The sequence below is a fragment of the Rhinoraja longicauda genome, chromosome 22 (genome assembly GCF_053455715.1).
Source record: "Rhinoraja longicauda isolate Sanriku21f chromosome 22, sRhiLon1.1, whole genome shotgun sequence".
In the NCBI taxonomy this organism is placed as follows: domain Eukaryota; kingdom Metazoa; phylum Chordata; class Chondrichthyes; order Rajiformes; family Arhynchobatidae; genus Rhinoraja; species Rhinoraja longicauda.
In genome coordinates, this window is record NC_135974.1 from 32,984,788 (window position 1) to 33,011,560 (window position 26,773).

Below are 26,773 nucleotides of genomic sequence, written 5' to 3' on the forward strand. Positions count from 1 at the left end.
CATATGTTGTGTGTGTCATCCCTGGGTTTCAGTGATTGCTGCAGCCACACACACACACAGCAGCGGGCTCACACTGCAGTCAATCTCTGCAGAACGATGACTCACTGGCCCAGGGCAACTCGTGACTCGGGACTTGATCCGCACAGGCATTATAGGGCGCTGTCTGAAGAAGGGTCTCGACCCGAAACGTCACCCATTCCTTCTCTCCAAGGATGCTGCCTGTCCCGCTGAGTTACTCCAGCAATTTGCGTCTATCTTCAATCTATCAAGGTATGCTTACTAATGCTCCTGCAGAAGTTAACGAGGACGTATTCATTATTTTTTTCTATGTCAGCCTGCTAAATGAATCCAAATTATTCTTGTCTGAATTAATTACTGAGAGATTCCATTGTAGCAGGTTATATTTTGTATGGCCGATGGGGGATTTGGACATAGCTGGTAAAACATGTTGGAACAGAACAAATAGAGTCAGAGTCAACCACCACGATATGATTCAGCATGGTCTTTGAAGGTGAAGGTTCTGATTAATACCTAATCAGTACACATTACACCCAGATTAAGTTGGTACAACATGTATTGGCTCACGTTCTAGACCTGATAAGACAGTTCACTTTCATACCTCATAGACATAGAGTCATAGAGTCATAGAGTGTGGAAACAGGCCCCTCAGCCCACACCAACCAACATGCCCCATCTACACCAGTCCCACTTGCCTGCAATTGGCCCATACACCTCTATACCCGTCCTATCCATGTGCCTGCCTAATTGGCTTGTGAACGTTGCATTAGTCCCTGAGTCAACTACCTCCTCCGGCAGTTCGTTCCATACATCCACCGCCCTTAGTTACAGCTCTTTATCCCAACCTCTGTTTTCTTTAGGTGACTAACTCCCATATCCTTGACAATATCTTACACTGCCCTCCCTCCCCCCCACCCCTGAATTTCTATCAATGCTCAAACGTTTAATCTGGCACATTATCATATGCCTTCCAGAAGTCTAAGTACAGTTCTTCTTTATCTATCCTGCGTGTTACGTCTCCCCAAAACTCCAGCAAATCTGACAAACATTTCTTCCTTTTCATAAAGCCATAGTTGACTTGCTTAATTGTCTTACAATTTTATAGATGTCCTCCCAATACCTCCTTAAAAACCAGGTTTCATCATTCCCCCCCCCCCCCCCCCCCCCCAAAGTCAGCTGTTAGGCTCATTTCCTGATTGCTAATCACATTCTGCCTCTCTCCTTTCCAGAGTCCAGTCACGACGTCATACAGCACAGAAACTGCCCTTCGGCCCAACTTGTCCATTCCGACCAAAATGCCTCATCCAACCAAGTCCTATTTGCCTCTAAACCATTCCCATCCAAGTGCCATTTAAATGGTAGTTATCGTACCTGTCTTAACAATCTCCTCTGGAAGCTCGTTCCATATACCCACCACCCTCTGTGTGAAAAGTTGTCCCTCAGTTTCCAATTAAATCGTTTCCCTCTCACCTAAAATCCATGCCCTTTGGCTCTTGATTCCCTCACGAAGGACTCTGTGCATTGACCCTATCAATACCCTTCATGATTTTATACTCCTCGGTAGGATCATCCCTTAGCCCGCTGCACTCCAAAGAATAAAGTCCTACCCTGCCCAACCTCTCCCTATTACTCAGGCCCTCGAGGCCTGGCAACATCCTTATAAATCTTCCCTGCACTCTTTACAGCTTAGTGAGGAGTGGTGTTAATTTGCAGTTCTGCATAGCTGTGGGATCACCATGGCATTAAGGGGGACCCAGCGTGGTGGGGGGGGGGGGGGGGGGGCAAGAATGAAGAGACCACGTTGGGACCACATTGAACACTTTGTAGGTTTGTCAACGCCCTATACATGGCCACTCTTTGCATACCTGTGTAGGAAAGAACTGCAGATGCTGCTTTAAATCGAAGGTGGTCACAAAATGCTGGAGTACCTCAGCGGGTCAGGCAGCATCTTTGCATACCTTGGGTATGATATTTAAAACAACGAATTTCACCGTAACATGTCACATGTGATAATAAAGTATTCAATTCAATTCAACTTCAACAGGTTGCAACCAACGCCTTAACTCCTTGTTCAAACACAACTTTTAACATCTCATGCCATTTAATTTCACACCGTGTCAATTAGTTCACCCAACTCAATTTTAATTTTTAAAAATATTTCCTCGACTTTAATAGCCCCAAACTATGCTTCGGAAAACAAATGCAGAAATATTTCTATGGCCAATAATTCTTTAAAAAATGGATTGACACCATTAACATATAGCAAGTTTAAAAATAAAATCACTTGCTTTTAAATTAGACAATAGACAATAGACAACAGGTGCAGGAGGAGGCCATTTGGCCCTTCAAGCCAGCACCACAATTCAATGTGATCATGGCTGATCATTCTCAATCAGTACCCCGTTCCTGCCTTCTCCCCATACCCCCTGACTCCGCTATCTTTAAGAGCTCTATCCAGCTCTCTCTTGAAAGCATCCAGAGAATTGGCCTCCACTGCCTTCTGAGGCAGAGAATTCCACAGATTCACAACTCTCTGAATGAAAACGTTTTCGCTCATCTCCGTTCTAAATGGCCTACCCCTTATTCTTAAACTTAATGAACAAAAATTTATGAATTTAATTTATGAATGCATTATGAATTTATGAATTTATGGTTATCTCATGAATTTACAAATCTGGAAATGGTAATACATTTTAAAATCAGAATTTTTACATTGTGAAATTTCACACGATATAGTAGTTATTTGGACCGGCTATCAGGATGTATCGAGTTAAAGGTACTGTACTTACATTTTCATCAAAGCTCTCTCTTCAACATGATCATAGTCAGGAAGCTGAAGATTGAAGATTCGATCCATCAAAGCCAATGAGTACTTTCTGAAGTCCAGCTTTGCACTGGATTCTGATAAAACTGTGTCGAATGAATGAGGATCAAATAGGAATGTTACGAATCGCCCGGCTACTTGGACCTGAGTGAAAGGAAGACATGATCATTAGAACAGCGGAAACACTTTGTGAAAGTCGCCACAAACGTTGGCACCAAGCTTAGTCACGTGAATTTAAGGTTCAGATAACACAAACTATAATAAAGTCCCTCACATGGAGCAGACCCCACCATTCATCAGACCAGGTCTGGGTGGCGAATCTGTGGAAATCTTTGCCTCAGAAGGCTGTGGAGGCCGTCAATGGATTTTTTAAAGGCAGAGATAGATAGATTCTTGATTAGTACGGGCGTCAAGGGTGGTGGGGAGAAGGAAGGAGAAGGTTAGATCAGCCATGATTGACTGGTGGAGTAGACTTGATGGGCCAAATGGCCTAATTCTGCTCCTATCACTTATGACCCTATGATGACCTTATGACCTTATGATGAGAGGAAAGCTCTTCAGCGGGTAGTCCATAGAGCTCAGAGGACCATCAGAACACAACTATCAGCCTTGGAGGGCATCTACAACACACGATGCCTCAGAAAAGCCACCAGCATCCACAAGGACTCTTCACACCCCTGCAACAGTCTGTTCGAACTTCTACGCCAGTACCTCCAGACTCAGGAACAGCTTCATCCCCAGGGCCATAGCTGCTATGAACCGGTCCTGCTGAGCCGGATGGTCACATCGCACAGTGAACCGGCACAGATCTACTTGCACTTTATTCTGTTTTAAAACTGTTACAATTTGTTTCGTTGGGTTGTTTAAATTAATACTGACTAGCTAATTAAATTATTGCATCGTATGGGAGGCGCATTCCCAATCTCGTTGTACCCCTGTACAATGACAATAAAGATATATTGTATTGTATTGTAAGGGTCTTGACCTGAAACGTCACCTATTGCTTGTCTCCGGAGATGCTGCCTGACTTGCTGAGTTACTCCGGCATTTTGTGTCTAACCCCACCATTAACTCCATCTACACTTCATGCTGCCTCGGAAAAATTGCCAACACAATGAAAGACTTGTCCCACCCTGGTCATTCCTTCTTCTCCTCACTCCAACCTGGCAGAAAGCTTGAAAGCGTGCACTGCCAGACTCAGAAACCTCTCTATTAGCGGGCTTCTAATAAATAATAACTCAACGCCAATGTTACAGCAAGGACATTGTCTTCGTCATCACTCTTCCTATTGTGCTTGTGTTTGACTTGATTGCCTTGAGGATAGTGTTGGTGTGCGGGGATCGCTGGTCGGCGCGGACTCAGTGAGCCGAAGCACACAGCTTCCGCGCTGTATCTCTAAATTCGACTAAAAGCAGTATTGTAGCATTATCTGGATAGCATGCAAAATAAAGTTTCGTTTAGTTTAGTTTAAAGATACAGCGCGGAAACAGGCCCTTTCGGCCCACCGGGTCCGCGCCGACCAGCGATCCCCGCACACTAACACTATCCTACACCCACTCGGGACAATTTATTTAAAACATTTACCCAGCCAATTAACCTACAAACCTGCACGTCTTTGGAGTGTGGGAGGAAACCGAAGATCGCGGAGAAAACCCACGCAGGTCACGGGGAGAACGTACAAACTCCGTACAGACAGCACCCGTAGTCAGGAATGAACCCAGGTCTCCGACGCTGCATTTGCTGTAAGGCAGCAACTCTACCGCTGCGCCACCGTGCCGCCCTAACAGTAAAGTTATTTACTGCATCCCTGTGCTCGTGACGATAATAAACCTGAACTAAGCCTGTCGCAAAAATAAGTATTACTTCCAACACTGCAGATGAACCTTGCAGTCTCTGTTATTTTCATGTCAACTCAGACATAATAATGACTCAGATTCAACTTTAAGAAGCCAGTAATGATGCAAGAGTGGTTTGGGGCAGGTCACGCCCAAAGTAGAGTTAGGTTTCCAACTTATTTTCTTCCGTTCTCTTGTTCGGCCCTGCTGCTTCTTGTTTGTACCACTGGATGGCAGCAGTGTTACCCTTCTGTTTGGATTCCTGTTAGGAGTAGGGTTGCCAACTGTCCCGTATTAGCCAGGACATCCCGTATTTTGGGCTAAATTTAGTTTGTCCCGTACGGGACCGCCCTTGTCCCGTATTAGTAGGGTTGCCAACTTCCTCACTCCCAAATAAGGGACGAAGGGTGAGGACAACAGGACAACAGCCTCCTCTTGAATGTCACAAAATCTAAGGAGCTGAGTGGAGACTTTAGAAGGGCTCAACATCCGAGGACGTACGCGCCACTGGAGGTAAATGGGATTACTGTGGATAGGGTGAGCAGCTTTAAATACCTGGGAGTCCACATCACAGAGGATCTGACATGGACAACACACATTGCCGCACTGGTGAGTAAGGCAAGGCAGCGCTTTTACCACCTCAGACAGTTGAGGAAATTGAAAGTCTCTCTGAGGATCCTTCAGTGCTTCTACTCCGGGGCTGTAGAAAGCAGCTTGTCCGGGAACATCACAATCTGGTTTGGGAACAGCTCTGCCCAGGACAGGAAGGCTCTGCGGAGAGTAGTGCGTTTGGCTGAACGCACCATGGGAACTACACTCGCCCCGCTGCAGGACCTATACATCAGAAGGTGTAGATCCAGAGCCAGCAACATTATGGGGGACCCCTATCACCCCAGCAACGGACTGTTCCAGCTGCTACGGTCAGGCAAACGCCTCCGCTGTCACGCTGTGAAAACAGAGAGGATGAGACGGAGTTTCTGCCCACAGGCCATCAGGACTGTTAACTCTCATATCACCAGGGACTAATTTAATTTACTGTATTAATTTATTTTTTGTGTTAACATTTTTTTTTCCTATTCTGTTTTGTAGTTTCGCACAATCCGCAGGCGTTGCCACTTTCATTTCACTGCACGTCTTGTGCATGTGCGTGACAAATAAACTTGACTTGACTTGACTTGATGTCACCGCCCCGCGCCCCCCCGTGACCTCACCCAGCCCAGCGGCCACGTGCTCCCGGGCCGGGCGGCCGCTATTGGTGGAGCGGGAGCATGTGGCCGCTGGCTGGGTGAGGTCACTTGGGGCGCGGGGCGGTGATGTCACCTTCTCCCGTATTTGGGAGTGAGGAAGTTGGCAACCCTAGTTAGGAGTAACTTTATTTTCCAAAGAGTGGGGTGAAAACATTACAGGAACTGGCTCAGCACCAACAATGGCAACTAGAAAACTATTTTTTAAGTGTCTTGTCAAGCAATGATTTATAGTGTGTAGGGAGGTACTTCAGATGCTGATTTACACCTTTAGATGGACACAAAATGCTGGAGTAACTCAGCGGGACGGGCAGCATCTTTGGAGAGAAGGAATTCCTCTTCTCCACAGATGCTGCCCGTCTCACTGAGTTACTCCAGCAATCTATCTTCAATTATTTATATTACCACTTTTCCTTTCAAAATTCTTCACCCCAGAATGGTATAAATCGGATCATATGTTATGTTCGGATATTTAAGTGTTAACTATGTGTTTTTGTTTCACTACAATGCCTCTACACGTTAATGGAATTTAAGAAGCTTTTAGATATGTACATGAATATGCATGTACATGATATGTACATGAATATGCATGAGGGGGAATGAGGCCATTCGGCCCATCAAGTCTCTGCCATTCAATCTTGGCTGATTTACTTTCCCCCACAACCCCATTCTCCTGCCTTCTCCCCGTAATTTTTGACGCCCTTATTAATCAAGAACCTATCAATCTCCACTTTAAAAATACCCAAAGTTTGGCCTCCACAGCCATCCGTGGCAATGGACGGATTAAGGATTCACCACCCTCTGATTAAAGAAATATCTCCACAACTCCTTTCTAAAGGTATGTCCTTTCAATTTAATGTAGTTTAGAGATACGGCTCGGAAACAGGCCCTTCGGCCCACCGAGTCCGCACTGACCAGCGATCACCATACATAAGCACTATCCTACACACACTCGGGACAATTTACAATTTTTACTGAAGCCAAATAACCTACAAACCTGCACTTCTTTGGAATGTAGGTCGAACCTGGAGCACCCGGAGAAAACCCACGCAGTTCACGGGGAGAATGTACAAAATCTGTACAGACAGCAACCGTAGTCCGGATCGAACCTGACATTCTGGTGCTTTAAGGCAGCAATTCTACCGCTGTGCCACCGTGCTGCCATTCTGAGATTGTGCCCTCTGATCCTAGACTCTCCCACTAGTGCAGGCAAAGGAGATAGGTTTACCTTGGCATTGTGGGCCGAAGGGCCTGTTCCTGTGCTGTACTACATTCTGGGGCTATTTTCTCTGTACAGAAGAGAGTTGTTCTTTGATTAGGAAATTGTAAGTAGTGCGAATCTAAAAGGCTAAATACCCATGCACCCTTGCAAGTGAAGTGTCTCTGGTGTTGGCGTAGGCATGACAATAAAAATAATATCAGCAATCAAGTTATTCCAAAAGCAGCCTTAAATCAAAGCAAGAATGTTTGAAAGATTGTACATGTATTGTATATGCCTCAAAATTGCAACTATTTCCTCTTGTTTTTATGTGCAAATCACACATTAAAGTTACGATGCACATCAGATCAGACTAGTCATTGTTTCTGTGTGGGAAGGAACGGCAGATGCTGGTTTAAACTGAAGATAGACACAAAAAGCTGGAGTAACTCAGCGGGTCAGGCAGCAAGGGTCTCAAACCGAAACGTCACCCATTCCTTATCTCCAGAGATGCTGCCTGTCCCTTTGAGTTACTCCAGCGTTTTGTGTCTACCTTTAGCAATTGTTTCTGTTCTGTTAGTAGAAGAGGCGAGAACTTTGTGTGCACGGTGGCGCAGCGGTAGAGTTGCTGCCTTAGAGATAGGTCAGCCATGATTGAATGGCGGAGTAGACTTGATGGGCCAAATGGCCTAATTCTGCTCCTATCACCTATGAGCTGGAGGGCATGTTTAGTGCATTAAAGGGAGAGCAAATTCCAAATTCTAGGCAAGTGTGGAAATGAAATTAAAGGAGGAAGCTTACTGTGAAAATGTCTCCGTGTTTTGTCTTCATTTTCAATAAAAATTTGGCAAAATCCCTTCCAAATTCCAGCGCATGTCCCAGCCAAGGGATCAGCCCTTTATCCAGAGGTGGTTCATTCGGTAACCTAAAAGAATCATTCAAATGATCAATTAACTAACAATTACAATTACTGCTGTCAATATTGATAAATGGATACAAGGTGCTGGATGAGAAGATCTTATAGAAACATGTAAAAATCTTAAGGGATTGGACAGGCTAGATGCAGGAAAAATGTTCGCCATGTTGGGGGAGTCCAGAACCAGGGGTCACAGTTTAGGAATCAGGGGTAGGCCATTTAGGACTGAGATGAGGGAAAACTTTTTCACTCAGAGAGTTGTGAATCTGTGGAATTCTCTGCCACAGAAGGCAGTGGAGGCCAATTCACTGGATGTTTTCAAGAGAGACTTAGATTTAGCTCTAAGGGCTAAAGGAATCAAGGGATATGGGGAGAAAGCAGGAACGGGGCACTGATTTTAGATGATCAGCCATGATCATATTGAATGGCGGAGCTGGCCCGAAGGGCCGAATGGCCTACTCCTGCACCAGTTTTTTAATATTTCCATGTTTCTATGTTTCTAACTCAGCAGGTCAGGCAGCATCTCTAGAAGGCATGGGTAGGTGATGCTTCTGATCACATCCCTAAACGTCGCCTGTCCATGTTCTCCAGAGATGCAGCCTGACCTGTTGAGTTACTCCAGCATTTTGTGTCACTTTGTGCATTAACCAGCATCTGTTTAATGCACAAAACAGATGCTGTTTAATGAAAGGGATAATAGCTGAACACCTTAAACAAATAATTAACAGAAATTGATTTAAAAAACTGTATTAAAAAAATACAAAATGTTACCATTTGCAACAACAATCACTTATGGACCATTCACATCGTTAGGAAAGTTTGAATACATATTTCATATTGTTGACTATCCTTGTGACTCTCATTGAAGTTTTGAACTGGAGTCTCACAGGATGATGTCCTTCCATGGGAACCATTCCTCGTGGAGAACCTCATGGGAACGTGGACAATGTTGTCAAAGTGCTGTTATTGTTGAGTGCTCCCAGGACACCTCACCCGACGCCTGCCTCACCAAGCCTGCGCATGAAATAAACCACACCACCTACAATTCCAGCACCCACATCTGTTGTAGTCAATGTTCTCTCCCATACCTCCCAATTTCCTGGTGGCACCCAGAGCCAACACCTCACCATGAATCAACAACCCCGGCCCTAGCAACCACCTCAGAACCCCACCCCGAATCAATGAAACAATTAATGGTTTCAAGGCACGGTGGCGCAGCGGTAGAGTTGCTGCCTTACAGCGCCAGGGACCCGAGTTCGATCCTGACTACAGGAATTTGTACGTTCTCCCGGTGACTTGCGTGGGTTTTAGGTTCAGATGCTCAGTCCGTCTTAACCTACTCGTCCTCCCAGTGGCTCAGCACTTCAACTCCCCCTCCTATTCCCAATCTGGCCTTTCTGTCCTGGGCCTCCTCCATTGTCAGAGCGAGGCCCAGCACAAATTGGAGGAACAGCACCTCATATTTCGCTTGGGCAGTTTACACCCCAGCGGTATGAACATTGACTTCTCTAACTTCAGATAGTCCCTGCTTCCTCTCTCCATCCCCTCTCCCTTCCCAGTTCTCCCACTAGTCTTCCTGTCTCCGACTACATTCTATCTTTGTCAATAGACAATAGACAATAGGTGCAGGAGGAGGCCATTCGGCCCTTCGAGCCAGCATCACCATTCAATGTGATCATGGCTGATCATTCTCAATCAGTACCCCGTTCCTGCCTTCTCCCCATACCCCCTGACTCTGCTATCCTTAAGAGCTCTATCTAGCTCTCTCTTGAAAGCATCCAGAGCATTGGCTTCCACTGCCTTCTGAGGCAGAGAATTCCACAGATTCACAACTCTCTGACTGAAAAAGTTTTTCCTCATCTCAGTTCTAAATGGCCTACCCCTTATTCTTAAACTGTGGCCCCTTGTTCTGGACTCCCCCAACATTGGGAACATGTTTCCTGCCTCCAACGTGTCCAACCCCTTAATAATCTTATACGTTTCGATAAGATCTCCTCTCATCCTTCTAAATTCCAGTGTATACAAGCCTAGTCGCTCCAGTCTTTCAACATATGATAGTCCCGCCATTCCGGGAATTAACCTAGTATGTCCTGCCCCCTCCCCTGACATCAGTCTGAAGAAGGGTCTGGCTGCCTGGCCCATTGTGTTCCTCCTGCACTTTGTGTTTTTTTTTGTAAACTAGCACCTGCAGTTCCTTCGTGCACAAGAAAATAACCCGCACGGCTTGAGAATGGGCTCATCAGACAGCTATCAAAAGCCAGCGAATAACAATGAAAACATTCAAAGACTATTGAAACAGTAATATATTTCTCATATTTCAAAATAAAGAAGGAAACTAAAATATCTAAAACTATTTAAAACATTTAAATAAATTGAAACAAAAAACAAAAAAGAACAAGAACTAACAATCTGTTTATTGAAGAGTCCATCCTTGTAATGGAGTTAGTAAAGTTACCAGAATCATTAGCTCAAAAGCTGCAGGGCATGAGTGACAAGACAGAAATTTCAAAGTTGCAGATAGTAATTCAGAGTAATGTTTGCAGATACACAGGTTAAGGAGTCACACAGCTCAGAAACAGGGACTTCAGCCCAATGTTTAGTATGTCGGTTGGGAGGTCATGTTGCAGTTATATAAGACGTTGGTGAGGCCACACCTAGAGCATTGTGTTCAGTTTCGTGTGCCATGTTATAGGAAAGATGTTGTCAAATTGGAAGGTATCACAAAATGCTGGAGTAACTCAGCAGGTCAGGCAGCATCTAGGAGAGAGGTAATGGGTGACGTTTCGGGTCGAGACCCTTCTTCAGTCAGAAGAAGGGTCTCGACCCGAAACGTCACCCATTCCCTCTCTCCTAGATGCTGCCTGACCTGCTGAGTCACCAGCTTTTTGTGATACCTTCGATTTGTACCAGCATCTACAGTTATTTTCCTACACTACTTGTCAAGTTGGAAAGTGTGCAGAGAAGATTTATGAGCATGTTGCCAGGACTCGAGGGCCTGAGCTAAAGGGAGAGATTGAACAGGCTGGGCCTCTATCCCTTGGAGCGCAGGAGGATGAGGGGTGATCTTCTAGAGGTGTACAAAATCAGGAGAGGAATGGATCAGGTAAACACACAGAGTCTCTTGCCCAGAATAGGGGAATCGGAGAACCAGAGGGCTTGGGTTTAACCATATAACCATATAACCATATAACAACTACAGCACGGAAACAGGCCCGTTCGGCCCTTCCAGTCCACGCCGACCACTCTCCCTGACCTAGTCTCATCGACCTGCACTCAGACCATAACCCTCCAATCCCCTCTTATCCATATACCTACCCAATTTACTCTTAAATAATAAAATCGAGCCAGCCTCCACCACTTCCACCGGAAGCCCATTCCATACAGCCACCACCCTCTGAGTAAAGAAGTTACCCCTCATGTTACCCCTAAACTTTTGTCCCTCAATTCTGAAGCTATGTCCCCTTGTTGGAATCTTCCCCACTCTCAAAGGGAAAAGCCTACCCACGTCAACTCTGTCCGTCCCTCTCAAATTTTAAAAAACCTCTATCAAGTCCCCCCTCAACCTTCTACGCTCCAAAGAATAAAGACCCAACCTGTTCAACCTCTCTCTGTAGCTTAAGTGCTGAAACCCAGGCAACATTCTAGTAAATCTCCTCTGTACCCTCTCCATTTTGTCGACATCTTTCCTATAATTTGGCGACCAGAACTGCACACCATACTCCAGATTCGGCCTCACCAATGCCCTGTTCAATTTCAACATCACATCCCAACTTCTATACTCGACGCTCTGATTTATAAAGGCAAGCATACCAAATGCCTTCTTCACCACCCTATCCACATGAGATTCCACCTTCAGGGAACAATGCACAGTTATTCCCAGATCCCTCTGTTCCACTGCATTCCTCAATTCCCTACCATTTACCCTGTACGTCCTATTTTGATTTGTCCTACCAAAATGCAGCACCTCACACTTATCAGCATTAAACTCCATCTGCCATCTTTCAGCCCACCCTTCCAAAAGGCCCAAGTCTCTCTGTAGACTTTGAAACTCTACTTCATTACTAACTACACCACCTATCTTAGTATCATCTGCATATTTACTAATCCAATTTGCCACACCATCATCCAGATCATTAATGTAAATGACAAACAACAGTGGACCCAACACAGATCCCTGGGGCACTCCACTAGACACTGGCCTCCAACCTGACATACAATTGTCAACCATTACCCTCTGGTATCTCCCATTCAGCCATTGTTGAATCCATCTTGCAACCTCACTATTAATACCCAACGATTTAACCTTCTTAATCAACCTTCCATGTGGAACCTTGTCAAATGCCTTACTGAAGTCTATATAGACAACATCCACAGCCTTGCCCTTATCAATTTCCCTGGTAACCTCTTCAAAAAATTCAAGAAGATTAGTCAAACATGACCTTCCAGGCACAAATCCATGTTGACTGTTTCTAATCAGGACTTGTTTGTCCAAATAATTACATATATTATCCCTAAGTATCTTTTCCATTAATTTTCCCACCACAGACGTCAAACTAATAGGTCTATAATTGCTAGGTTTACTTTTAGAACCTTTTTTAAACAAAGGCACAACATGCGCAATGCGCCAATCTTCCGGCACCATCCCCGTTTCTAATGACGTTTGAAATATTTCCGTCATAGCCCCTGCTATTTCTGCACTAACTTCCCTCAATGTCCTAGGGAATATCCTATCAGGACCTGGAGACTTATCCACTTTTATATTTTTCAAAAGTGTCCGTACCTCCTCTTCTTTAATCCTCATAATTTCCATCACTACTCTACTCGTTTCGCTTACCTCACATAATTCAATATCCTTCTCCTCGGTGAATACCGAAGAAAAGAAATTGTTTAATATCTCCCCCATTTCTTCCGGCTCAGCACATAGCTGTCCACTCTGACTCTCTAATGGACCAATTTTATCCCTCACTATCCTTTTGCTATTGACATATCTGTAGAACCCCTTGGGGTTTACTTTTACATTACTTGCCAAAGCAGCCTCATATCTTTTTTTCGCTTTTCTAATTTCCTTCTTAAGATTCCTTTTACATTCTTTATATTCCTCAAGAACCTTATTTACTCCCTGCCGCTTATATTTATTGTATATCTCCCTCTTTTTCCGAACCAAGTGTCCAATTTCCCTGGAAAACCACGGCTCTTTCAAATTATTATTCTTTCCTTTCCACCGAACAGGGACATAAAGTCTCTGTACTCTCAAAATTTCACCTTTAAATATCCTCCATTTCTCTATTATATCCTTTTCATAAAACAAAAAGTTCCATTTCACTCCTTTTAAATCCTTTCTCATCTCCTCAAAATTAGCCTTTCTCCAATCCAAAATCTCAACCCTTGGTCCAGATTTGACCTTCTCCATAATGATATTGAAACTAATGGCATTGTGATCACTAGACCCAAAGTGCTCCTCAACACATACCTCCGTCACCTGACCCGTCTCATTTCCCAACAGGAGGTCCAACACTGCCCCTTCTCTGGTAGGCACCTCTACCTATTGCTGCAAAAAACTATCCTGCACACATTTTACAAACTCCAAACCATCCAGCCCTTTAACAGAATGTGATTCCCAGCCTATATACGGAAAATTGAAATCACCCACAATCACTACTCTGTGCTTACTACTAATATCTGCTATCTCCTTACATATTTGCTCTTCCAATTCTCGTTCCCTATTTGGCGGTCTATAATACACCCCTATAAGTGTTGCTAAACCTTTCTCATTTCTGATGTATGACTACAACAAGGAGAAGGGGGAAAGATTTAATGGGATCTTCAGGGGTAACTTTTTCACACCAAAGGGTGTTGGGTATATGGAACGAGCTGCTGGAAGATATAGTTGAGACAGATACTATCGTGACATTTAAGAAACATTTAGACAGGTACATAGATAAGATAGGTGTCGAGGGTTATGGGTCAAATGCAGGTAGGTAGGAGTAGTTGTAGATGGGACACGTTGGTCAGTGTGGGAAAGTTGGGCCGAGGGGCCTATTTCCACGATGTATGACTACAACAAGTACAATTCCTCCACGCCAACCAAGGTACTTCATCTAAGCAGGTCCCATTTGCCCATGATTGGCCCATATCCCTCCAAACTTTTCCTGTCCATGTACCTGTCTAAGTGTCTTGTACCTTCTTATGAAATTCAGGTAAATAGGATCATCTCCCAGGTTAATTAACAAGTTAATTTGCACCTCACAAAATTCTCATCTAATTAATGAATGTTTCATAGTCTGTGACGCAGTGGAGAAGGAAGAAGAGTTTACAAATTATGATAACCAGGATATTGCTGAAAGATTGTGCAACTGAAGGCCTCAATTTCCATATGTGGACACATCAGAGTATGAGGTTAAGATGGGATTTCCTGTCTTGATAGAAATAATTTCAACCCTACTCCAATTTGTTTCAATTATATATAATCTTTTGAACATAGAGTTTATATAATGTTGAGAAACCATGGAAATACACAACATAATGATTCATTGTACAGGATTTCTCAGTCAACAGAATATGCCACTTCCTACTCTGTTGTTACATCTAAGTTAGACTTTTTTAAGGTCATAAGGTCATAAGTGATAGGAGTAGAATTAGGCCATTCGGCCCATCAGGTCTACTCCGCCATTCAATCATGGCTGATCTATCTCTCCCTCCTAACCCAATTCTCCTGCCTTCTGTGGCAAACAATTCAACAGATTCACAACCCTCTGACTAAAGACATTTCTTCTCATCTCCTTCCTAAAAGAACGTCCTTTAATTCTGAGACTAAAGGACTCTGGTCCAAGACTCTCCCACTCAAATGTGGAAATATCCTCTCCACATCCACTCTGTACAAGCCTTTTCACTATTCTGTATGCAGACTTTTGTTTTAGACTTTTAGAAGTACAGTGCGGAAACAGACCCTTCAGCCACCAAGTCTGCGCCGACCAGCGATCACCCTGTACATTAACGCCATCCTACACACTCACGACAATTTTACCAAGGCAAAAGCAACCTACAAACCTGCACATCTTTGGAGTGTGGGAGGAAACCAGAACACCCGGAAAAAACTCATGCAGGAAGAATGTACAAACTCCCTTCAGATAGCACCCGTAGTCAGGATCGAACCCGGGTCTCTGGCGCTGTGAGGCAGCAACTCTGCACCACTGGCTTGTTTCCATGCTGTATCTCTGAGCTAAACTGATGTATGAAGAAGGGCTGAGCAGGTCGGACCCAAACACAGGAAGACAGAGCAGAACGAGAGACGCCATCTTTGAAACATACACGAATCTGAGAGAACGTAGAAACTAAGAACTGCAGATGCTGGTTTATACCAAAGACAGGCGCAAAGTGCTGGAGTAACTCAGCGCGCCAGGCAGCATCTCTGGAGAAAAAGAACGGGTGACGTTTCGGGTTGTGACCCTTCTTCAGGCAGTCGGTCCCAACCAAAAACATCACCCATCCTTTTTCTCCAGAGATGCTGCCTGACCCGCTGAGTTACTCCAGCACTTTGCAATTGAGGGCGTGCAGCGTAGGTTCACTAGGTTAATTCCCGGAATGGCGGGACTGTCGTATGTTGAAAGGCTGGAGCAATTAGGCTTGTATACACTGGAATTTAGAAGGATGAGGGGGGATCTTATTGAAACATATAAGATAAGTAGGGGATTGGACACATTAGAGGCAGGAAACATGTTCCCAATGTTGGGGGAGTCCAGAACAAGGAGCCACAGTTTAAGAATAAGGGGTAGGCCATTTAGAACAGAGATGAGGAAAAACTTTTTCAGTCAGAGAGTTGTGAATCTGTGGAATTCTCTGCCTCAGAGGGCAGTGGAGGCCAATTCTCTGAATGCATTCAAGAGAGAGCTGGATAGAGCTCTTAAGGATAGTGGAGTCAGGGGGTATGGGGAGAAGGCAGGAACGGGGTACTGATTGAGAGTGATCAGCTATGATCACATTGAATGGCGGTGCTGGCTCGAAGGGCCGAATGGCCTCCTCCTACACCTATTGTCTATTGTCTAAACCGGAGATCCTGGAGAAAACCCACGCAGGTCACGGGGAAACTCCGTTTGTACAGACAACACCCGTGGTCAGGATGGAACCTGTGCCCTTGGCCTCCTCTTGAATGTCACTAAAACAAAGGAGCTGATTGTGGACTTCAGAAGGGCTAAACATCCAAGGACGTACACGCCACTGGAGATAAATGGGTCTATTGTGGATAGGGTGAGCAGTTTCAAATACTTGGGAGTCCGCATCGCAGAGGATCTGACGTGGGCAACGCACATTGCCGCACTGGTGGGTAAGGCTAAGCAGCGCCTTTACCACCTTAGACAACTGAGGAAATTCAGAGTGTCGCTGAGGATCCTTCATTGCTTCTACTCTGGGGCTGTAGAGAGCATCCTGTCCGGCAACATTACAGTCTGGTTTGGGAACAGCTCTGCCCAGGACAGGATGGCCCTGCAGAGAGTAGTGCGTTCGGCAGAACGCACCATGGGAACTACACTCGTCCCCCTGCAGGACCTATACATCAGGAGGTGCAGATCCAGAGCAAGCAAGATCATGAGGGACCCCTGCCACCCCAGTAACGGACTGTTCCAGATGCTACGGTCAGGCAAACGCCTCCGCTGTCACGCTGTGAAAACGGAGAGGATGAGACGGAGCTTCTTCCCACAGGCCATCAGGACTGTCAACTTTGATAACCCCAGAGACTAAATTTTTGTCGACACTTTTTGTGCTATGTTTAGTAACTTATTAACTTTATTTATATGCTGTAACTGTAATTATTTTTGTGCACAACCCGCAGGCATTGCCACTTTCATTTCACTGCACATCGAGTATGTGTATGTGACAAATAAATTTGACTTGACTTGACTTGACTTGGCAAGGTATAACTGCACTGCCATGCTGCCCTTGCACGCAGCGAGTTCATACAAGCACCAACGTGGTCATTTGTTCAAGTCACGTTAATGGAGGGATTAACATTGGCCATGGCTCCGGGATTAACTTTCCTGTTCTTCGTCAAAGTAGTGATGAGGGATCTTTGACATTTGCCTGCTCTAAACAGAGGACCTAATCCATCAATGTCAATTGCGGTGTTGCATATCGCCAGCAAACCACAACGAGGTTTGACTTTGTAATTTTGCAAAACCCGCAGCAGTGCATTCTTTCACGTTGCCACATCTGCAAACTCTTGTGTACACAAAAGCAACCAGCCCCTTGCTTTAATATATCGTACAAGAGGTAGCACCTCTGTTGGAACAGAGCATCCTTAACATCGTTAACATCGAGACGCAAGGAAGTGCTGATGCTGGGATCTTGCAGGGAACACAAAGTGCAGTTTCTCTGGTGGAAATGGGCAGGTGACGTTTCAGGGTTGGAACCCTTCTTCAGATGTAATGCAGGGGAAGTGGGAAGAAGACAGCGGCGATTGAAAAGATGGGGAGGGAATGTTTGGAGCAGCAAGCCAAAAGCCAGCAAATCTGCATTCCTGTCCACAGTTCCAAGAAGCAGAATGAGAAGCAGCCTCACCACTGATGCAGAGATTTGATCTGAAGCATTGCCCATCCCCCTGCCTCCACAGGTGCTGCTTGACCCTCTGAGTTCTTCTGTTAGTTTTTTATTTGCTCCACATTCCGCCACTACGGTCGTTTGCTTCTCCCGCCCAGACATTTAACAGTTATGTAGGAAGGAACTGCAGTCGTTGGTTTACACCGAAGGAGGACACAAAGTGCTGGAGTAACTAAGCTGGTCAGGTAGAACAGCTGCCTAATCCGCTGAGTTACTTCAACACTTTGTCTGTATCTTCAGATATTTAACAGGTTTGGCTAGGAAATACCCACCTCCCACTCAATTTTAGGCTGAAGCACTCTGGATTTTCATCTCATTATTTTCGTTCAAAACCTCTTGAGAATAGGTGATGTTAACCTGCCGATGTTGTGAATGCCTCAGTTATAGAGTCATAGAGTCATAGAGTCACATGGTGTGGGAACAGGCCCTTTGGCCCAACTTGCCCACACCGACCCACATGTCCCATCCACACTAGTCCCACCTGCCTGCGTTTGGCCCATATCCCTCTAAACCTGTCCTGTGTGGGAGGAAACCGGAGTGCCCGAAGGAAACCCACACGGTCACGGGGAGAACGTACAATCTCCGTACAGACAGCACCCGTGGTTAGGATGGAACCCGGTTCTCTGGCGCCGCGAGGCAGCAACTCTACCCCCATGCCGCCGAGCCGCCCTTCTTCAGACCCGGCCTGAAACGCTGCCTATCCACGCTCCTACTGAGTTACTCCAGCACTCCGTGTCTTCTTTCGTAAACCAGCAGCTGCGGTTCCTTGTTTCTCCCATTTGCCAGCATCTGTTGTTCAGACTTCCTTACCGTCGCGGGTTGCGAGCTAACCTGACCATTTTCATCGCCATGGGTCTCTGATCCAGTGTAGATGCAAAGTCATCAGCTTTAAGCAAGGGCCATATCCTGCTTGCTACTTTGCCAGCGCCCCAGGACACATCCCACGGCCATACATACTTTGTGTGACTGCGTGGGTTTAATTGATTTGGGTTCCACGATGTTCCCTGCTGGCCATGTCTCTCGAGCATCTATTCATTGGCACATCCTCCTGGCCATTTTAACTGTTTTCAAACATCTCAAAGTCTCAGAGAAACTTCAAATGAGTTCAAAATGAATCGTAAAATATAAGTGCAGCGGAAGGCAAAGACGAGCTGGAAAATGCACGTTAATTAACTAGACGGCTCAATGGCTAAGCGGTAGAGTTTCCAGCTACTCCGGTTTCTCCCACATTCCAAAGACGTACAGACCTGTAGGTTAATTGGCTTCGGTAAGATTGTAAAATTGTCCCCAATGTGTAGGATAGTACTCGTGCACGGGGATCGCTGGTCGGCGCAGACCCGGTGGGCCGAAAGGCCTGTTTTCACGCCCTATCTCTAAACGAAACTAACCGGTGGTCTACAACTGAATTATTGGTTCAATTTCAATACATTCTGATCCATCAACTCGCCCTCTGTCCACAGATACTACGTGACCTGTTGGATATCATTGGCGTCCAATTTCAGCCTTCAGGACTGACCCATGTGTGAACATTAGACCAGACACATCAGGACTGCACCGATCCCAACTTGGCCAAGATTTTAGAGTCAATACCATACCTGGCAGGAGCCTTCACCATCATGGGTGCAAAGAGCCCTGCGATGAAACCAATCACAGCTGGTCGAGCTGCGACCTCACAACTCGAAGAGAGACACAAAATGCTGGAGTAACTCAGGCAGCAGCTCCGGAGAGAAGGGTGACGGTTCCGGTCGAGACCCTTCTTCAGACCGGTTAGGGATAAGGGAAACGAGAAATTCCTCGTATGTTACAAAACGTACTTGGCTAATAAAGAATGTTTATGATTATGTTTATGATTATGAGATATAGACGATGATATAGAGAGATAAAGAACAATGAATAAAAGATATGTAAAAAGGTAACGATGATAAAGGAAACAGGCCATTGTTAGCCGCCTGTAGGGTATGGGGTTTGTAGGGACACTGCTAACAACGGCCTCTTTCCTTTATCATCGTTACTTTTGTGCGTATCTTTTATTCATTGTTTTTTATCTCTCCACATCACCGCCTATATCTCTCGCTTCCCTTACCCCTAACCAGTCTGAAGAAGGGTCTCAACCCGAAACGTCACCCATTGCTTCTCTCCAGAGATGCTGCCTGTCCCGCTAAGTTACTCCAGCTTTTTGTGTCCGTCTTTGGTTTAAACCAGCATCTGCAGTTCCTTCCGACACATCTCGCAACTCGGTTCGATCCTGGCTTTGGGTGCTGTCTGTGTGGAGTTTGCGCGTTCTCCTTGCGACCGCGCGAGGTCTCCTCCGGGTGCTCCGGTTTCCTCCCACATTCCAAAGAGGTACAGGTTTGTAGGTCCGGATCGAACCCGGGCTCTGTGGCTGTGAGGTAGTTGCACTACCCGCCGTGCCTCTGTGCCGCCTTTCATGTCAGCATTAACTTTATTGCTAGCATATAATAAGACATTATGTTATCGTTGATATAATGGAATACGCCCAATGCTTTTAGCTCCTTCACGAAATGCCAAGTGATAGGATACAAAAGTAAAACTAGTTCTTGTGCTAATTATTCTTCTAAAATGGAAAAATTCAAAGTAGGTTTTCTGGAAAAGTGGAAATTTGAGCTTCAATGCCTTACGTTAAACGTAAGTTTCATGTGTACTTGCCTGTTCACTGCTGTAATAACAAAGGGAAAAGTAGTGATCAAGGCATTGAAAATGAAGAAAAAATTGGTTTAGTGACTATCTAATCTACAGACATCCCTGCATACTCAACCCAAAACATCACCCATTCCTTCTCTCCTGAGATGCTGCCTGACCCGCTGAGTTACTCCAGCATTTTGTGATCCCTGCATACAATGGCTGGTGAACTGCATCACCCTTAAATAACTTGAACACTCTGACCTTTCAGTTAATCTTTTGAATCCTTTAAGCATCTTATAGTATTTAAAGTTATTTGAAATCTTGCAGGCAGAATGCTTTTTATCTCTACCCTTTCAATTGATTGCTGTCACTTTCTATCTCTTTCTAAGTGCGGCACGGTGGCGCAGCGGTAGAGTTGCTGCTTTACAGCGAATGCAGTGCCGGAGACTCAGGTTCGATCCCGACTACGGGCGCTGTACTGTACGGAGTTTGTACGTTCTCCCCGTGACCTGCGTGGGTTTTCTCCGAGATCTTCGGTTTCCTCCCACACTCCAAAGACGTACAGGTATGTAGGTTAATTGGCTGGGCAAATGTAAAATAAAAAATTGTCCCTAGTGTGTGTAGGATAGTGTTAGTGTGCGGGGATCGCTGGGCGGCGCGGACTCAGTGGGCCGAAGGGCCTGTTTCCGCGCTGTATCTCTAAATCTAAAAAAATCTAAATCTATTTCACATTCTTCACAATAGGAACTTAAAGAATTTCGCTCACCTCTCATGGATTAAAGGAAACATATATCGCGGATGGAAGCCAATTTTGCCTCATTACATCTGAATTAGTCAATCAGTTGCCCTCCTCTACCATTATATAGAAGGCACAAAGTGCCGGAGTAACTCAGCAGGTCAGGCAGCATCTCTGGAGAACATGGAAAGGTGATGTGTTGGGTCGGGTCCCTTCTCCATACTCAAGACGAAGGGCCTCGACCCAAAACATCACCTATCCATGTTCTCCAGAGATGCTGCCTGACCTGCTGAGTTACTCCGGCACTTTGTGTCTTTTTTTGTAAACCAGCATCTGCAGTTCCGTGTTTCTACAGTGCCAAATAAAAGGTATTGATCAATGATAATTGGCCTCAATGAGCCACAGTAATGACTGTTTAATAATATCGCCTAAACATTGTTATGATAATGGTAGCAATTACACAAATATGAGTCTATGTTTGAAATTAGGGTGGCACGATGGCGCAGCGGTAGAGTTGCTGCCTTACACTATCCTGATCCTGACTACGGGTGCTGTCTGTGTGGAGTTTACACTTTCCCCCTGTGATTGTGTGCGTTTCCTCCGGGTGCTCCGGTTTCGTTGGAAATGTTAGGTTAATTGGCCTCTGTAAACTGTCCCTCATGTGTAGGATAGAACTCGTGAATGGGTGATCGACGGTCGGCTCGGACTCGGCTGAAGAGTCTGTTTCCATGGCGTGACTCTGGACTGAACTGAACGAAATGATTAAGTAATACACATGACTCTTCTGCTCAAAGGCACACATGACACAAGAAGGTTCCCTCAGGCAATCTACACCGCTCTTATAGTTGGCACCTGGAGAGAGAGCAATGGTGGTGAAGTGGGGATCTTAAAATAGCTGTGGAGCATTTCAACATAGCTGTGTAACTGACTTGAGAAACAGGTCATATCCACTTCACCTGGGAATGTGGACTAGTTGTTTTTAAAAAAATGCAGAATAACGCACTTTGTTTCAGCACCAGGTTATTAATGTTCATAAAAATATTCAATTGCAGTATAGTTTTTATTGCTCGCTTGTTCATTAAATACTTTGTGGATTGTGTGCAAAAAGGCCCGCAAGGCTAACAGCATAATCAAGGACGAGTCGCACCCTGGCCACTCCCTCGTCTCCCCTCTCCCATCAGCCAAGAGGTACAGAGGTGAGATGACGCACGCCTCCAGATTCAGGGACATTTTTTTCCCCAGCTGTTATCAGGCAACTGAACCATCCTACCACAACCAGAGAGCAGTGCTGAGCTACTATCTAACTCTTTGGTGACCCTCGGACTATCCTTGATCGGACTTTGCTGGATTTACTTTGCACTTAACGTTATTCCCTTATCATGTATCTGTGCACTGTATACGACTCGATTGTAGACAATAGACAATAGACAATAGGTGCAGGAGGAGGCCATTCGACCCTTCGAGCCAGCACCGCCATTCAATGTGATCATGGCTGATCATTCTCAATCAGTACCCCGTTCCTGCCTTCTCCCCATACCCCCTGACTCCGCTATCCTTAAGAGCTCTATCCAGCTCTCTCTTGAATGCACTCAGAGAATTGGCCTCCACTGCCTTCTGAGGCAGAGAATTCCACAGATTCGCAACTCTCTGACTGAAAAGGTTTTTCCTCATCTCAGTTCTAAATGGCCTACCCCTTATTCTTAAACTGTGGCCCCTTGTTCTGGACTCCCCCAACATTGGGAACATGTTTGTAATCATGTATTGTCTTTCTGCTGACTGGATAGCACACAACAAAAGCTTTTCACTGTACCTCAGTGCACGTGACAACAAATAAACTGAACTGAGCAAAGAAAAAATTGTATCATTGAATTACGCTTGGCCACTGGCTCACTTACGTGAAAACTAGGAATTGTTCTGGTGTACAAGAGAAGAATTTGATTTCACATTATATACCTCAACATCCTTTCCAATGACTGAGACTTAATTCTTCTCAGATGATGCAAGGATGTAAATGACCGGATGATGATAACAAGGGGAATCCAGAAGACTCATCCCTTGCTAGAACATTCATTGACTGCATGACCACTTACTGCTACTGTTGACACATTAGGCAATAGTAGTTCTTACATCAGACCTCGAGATGTAGCAACAGACCCTTTTTCAAGCTTCACCACCCACCAATCCAACCTCCCATCTATCTACAGCCTCAGTCCCAGGGCTCCCTCAAGGCCATCTTTGTCACAGAAGGCTGTGGAGGCCGAGTCAGTGAATATTTTTAAGGGAGAGAGGGACAGATTCTTGATTAGTGTGGGTGTCAGGGGTTATGGGGAGAAGGCAGGAGAATGGGGTTAGGAGGGAGAGATAGATCAGCCATGATTGAATGGCGGGGTAGACTTGATGGGCCGAATGGCCCAATTCTGCTGCTATTACAGGTGCTCCTCAGCTTACGATGCTTCGAATTACGACATTTTGACTTTACAATGGTGCCAACGCTGGGCAACGGCAGCGACCCGCAGCTCGCCTCCGGCCACGTGGTCACGCGTATTAAACGCATTTCGACGCACGATATTTCAGTTTGCGATGAGTTTATCAGAACGTTACCCCATTGTAAGTTGAGGAGCACCCATACTTATAACCTTATGACGTTAAAACTTCCCACTCAATATTTTTCGTTCCAATCTTCATGGCACCCACAGAACCCCTCCCGCCTCACCACCTAGATAGACACAAAACTCTGGAGTAACTCAGCGGGACAGGCAGCACCTCTGAAGGAAGGAATGGGTGACGTTTCGGGTCGAGACCCTTCTTCTTCCTCACCGCCTGATATTTTCCACAGGATCTGATGTATTTGTCTATAGCTATTTGATGCCTGACTCCCACATCTCCCACAACATCCTGAACATACTGGAGGATGTACTGGTACGGCCTGCAATCATTTAAGTTATTTGACTTGGATTTCATTTCACCGGATCGAATGACACAATGGAAAATTCTAGCATTTTGGCAGATTTACTTCTTACATTATTGAAGCCAAGAACTGCAGATGCTGGTTTACATCAAACATTGACACAAAGCGCTGGAGTAACTCAACAGATCACGCAACATCTCTGGAGATTAAGGATGGGTGACGTTTCAAGTCGGTACCCTTCTTCAGACCCACACGTCAGAAGAAGTGTCCCGACCCATAACGTCACCCATCCTTTTTCTCCAGAGATGCTGCCTGACCCACTGAGTTACTCCAGCACTTTGTGTCTTACTTCTTATATTGTTACATTGCTATGATCTCAGCTTCTTTTAAATGAAATGAAATACACCTTATGTTTGATGGATACCCAATATTAATATATATCACATGCCACAAGAATGCCACATGCAAAAGACAGCAGCTCACAAAACTACATCTTCACCTCACACAACTCATGGTATTTACACCATTAGTTGGAAATCTATAATAAAACAATGGCCAGAAATATAAGACCAGAAGTATATTTGAAATTAATAACAAAGAACCTCCCCTAAACAAAACATAATCGTGAGTTACAGCGGATAAAATGTTTAGCTTCTTCTGTATATTGAGTATGTTTGATCCAATTGATTCAAAGTACTACACAGGTTGATATTAAGCAAAACATTCTTTTTTCAAATTGAGTTGAGGAATTATAACGCAGGAATAGCACTGCTTTTTTGCTAAATCAGTGTCCTTCAAATTGTTCAGAGGCTTATTCTTGAAAGTTATTTATAATATTGAGTCTCCTTATATCCAACATCTGCACATCATAAGTTTGTGAGATGAGTATCAGAAAAAATCAGTATCCTTCAAATTGTTTAGATGCTTATTCTTGAAAGTTATTTGTAATATTGAGCCTCCTTATAGCCAACACTACACGTCATAAGTTTGTGAGGTGAGTATCAGAAAAAATCAGTATCCTTCAAATTGTTCAGATTGTTATTCTTGAAAATTATTTGTAATATTAAGTCTCCTTATATCGAACATCTGCACATCATAAATTTGTGAGATTGAGCATCACAAAAACACACAACAGCACATCATGAATTAACATTTCATTCCACGACACAGTTTTATATCAGTGTGTAGCATTCCTCTTTTACTTTCACATTAATTTTAAATACTTAAATGGGTTTAACAAGCACACAAAATACATCATCGTGTTTACCCTCTCTGGTTAAATTCCAATACACAAATGTAAACATTCACTTCTTTCTCGGCGAAGGTGGAAAATAAATCATACATTTCAAGTTGCTTGGCTTACCTGCTTCTTCTGCGGATAAGATAGAGAACAATCAGTAGAATGGCTGCAATGGAGGGCAGAACAAACCACTGCATCTTTGGCCTGGATTTGGTTCTTCGCTCTTCTCTAGCTGCGTGCGGTATGGAGATGTTTTTGTTGCGCCTGAGTGCTTTAATTCTAAACTCTGATAGCAACAGGTCCGACTTGTCCCGTGACTTTCTGTCAGTGGAGGTAGAGCACACAAACCAGACGTTTTATATTTGGAATCCTGAATTTCTACATTAACGTTGGCACTTATCCATTTTTGGGGCCCACCCCTTTTTTTTCGCATCACAGTGGTCTTGTTGCGTTTTAAGCTGTTTGCAAATCCCAGCCCGAGCTTAGCCAACATCTTTGAAAACCTCCTTAAAGCGACAGCAGAAATGGAATAATAGTTCATAAATGAATAAAGATTTAAAAAGTACGGGCGTTTGACTCTATCAATCATTATTTATTAGTCACGTTTCCCCAATCCTATTTCATGTATGATTCAAGCATACGATTACATTTGAATGTCAATGGGATGATCTATCATTAGCTTTCTTAGTATCAGTGATAATAAGTAGGATTCAGTTCACAAGTTCACAAGTTATAGGAGTAGAATTAGGCCATTCGGCCCCTCGAGTCCACTCCGCCACTCAATCATGGCTGATCTCTGCATCGTAATCCCATTTTCCTGCCTTCTCCCCATTACCCTTGACACCCGTTCTAATCAAGAATTTGTCTATCTCTGCCTTAAAAATATCCACTGACTTGACCTCCACAGCCCTCACTGGCAATGAGTTCCACAGATTAACTACCCTCTGGTTAAAGAAGTTCCTCCTCACCTCCTTTCTAAAAGAGCGCCGTTTAATTCTGATACTATGACCTTTTATTGTTTTACCGTTATTTTACCGTTTAGTTTATTGTCATGTGTACCGAGGTACAGTGAAAAGCTTTTGTTGCGCACTAACCAGTCAGCAGAAAGACAATACATGATTACAATCGATCCAGTTACAGTGTATAGATAAATGGTAAGGGAATAACATCTAGTCCAAGGTAAAGCCAGCAAAGTCCGATCAAGGATACTCCGAGGGTCATCAAAGAGATAGATAGTAGCCCAGCACTGCTCTCTGTTGCCAGATAACAGCTGTTTTTATTATTATTATCATCATTATTATTAGGTTTCTTAATATCAGTGATAATAAAAAGGTTAGGTATATTGTTCAAATATGTAGAACATTGAGTGTAAGAAAATAACTGCAGATACTGGTACAAGTCGAAGGTATTTATTCACAAAATGCTGGAGTAACTTAGCAGGTCAGGCAGCATCTCGGGAGAGAAGGAATGGGTGGCGTTTCGGGTCGAGACCCTTCTTCAGACATTGAGCATATGTAGAACATTGAGATCATCTTGTACACAGACAAAGTTAATTTTTTTGTATGCTCACTCCCACTAATTAGGGATTAGCCAGTTCGTTACCATAATTGTCCTTATTAAATT

The 26,773-nt window shown here is 44.5% G+C and overlaps 1 protein-coding gene across 1 annotated transcript in view; it reads right to left on the minus strand.

Moving 5' to 3' along the window:
• The window catches only part of ptgis (prostaglandin I2 (prostacyclin) synthase), a 46,306-nt gene extending 20,905 nt beyond the window's left edge, over positions 1 to 25,401 (minus strand). Inside the window, exons 1-3 of the mRNA XM_078419351.1 lie at positions 25,274 to 25,401; positions 7,921 to 8,044; positions 2,808 to 2,986 (exon numbers count right to left, since the gene is read on the minus strand). Coding sequence (XP_078275477.1) covers positions 2,808 to 2,986; positions 7,921 to 8,044; positions 25,274 to 25,347 — 377 coding nt within the window. The 5' untranslated portion in view covers positions 25,348 to 25,401. The remainder of the gene's footprint in view (positions 1 to 2,807; positions 2,987 to 7,920; positions 8,045 to 25,273) is intronic.
• Positions 25,402 to 26,773: the final 1,372 nt, after the last annotated feature.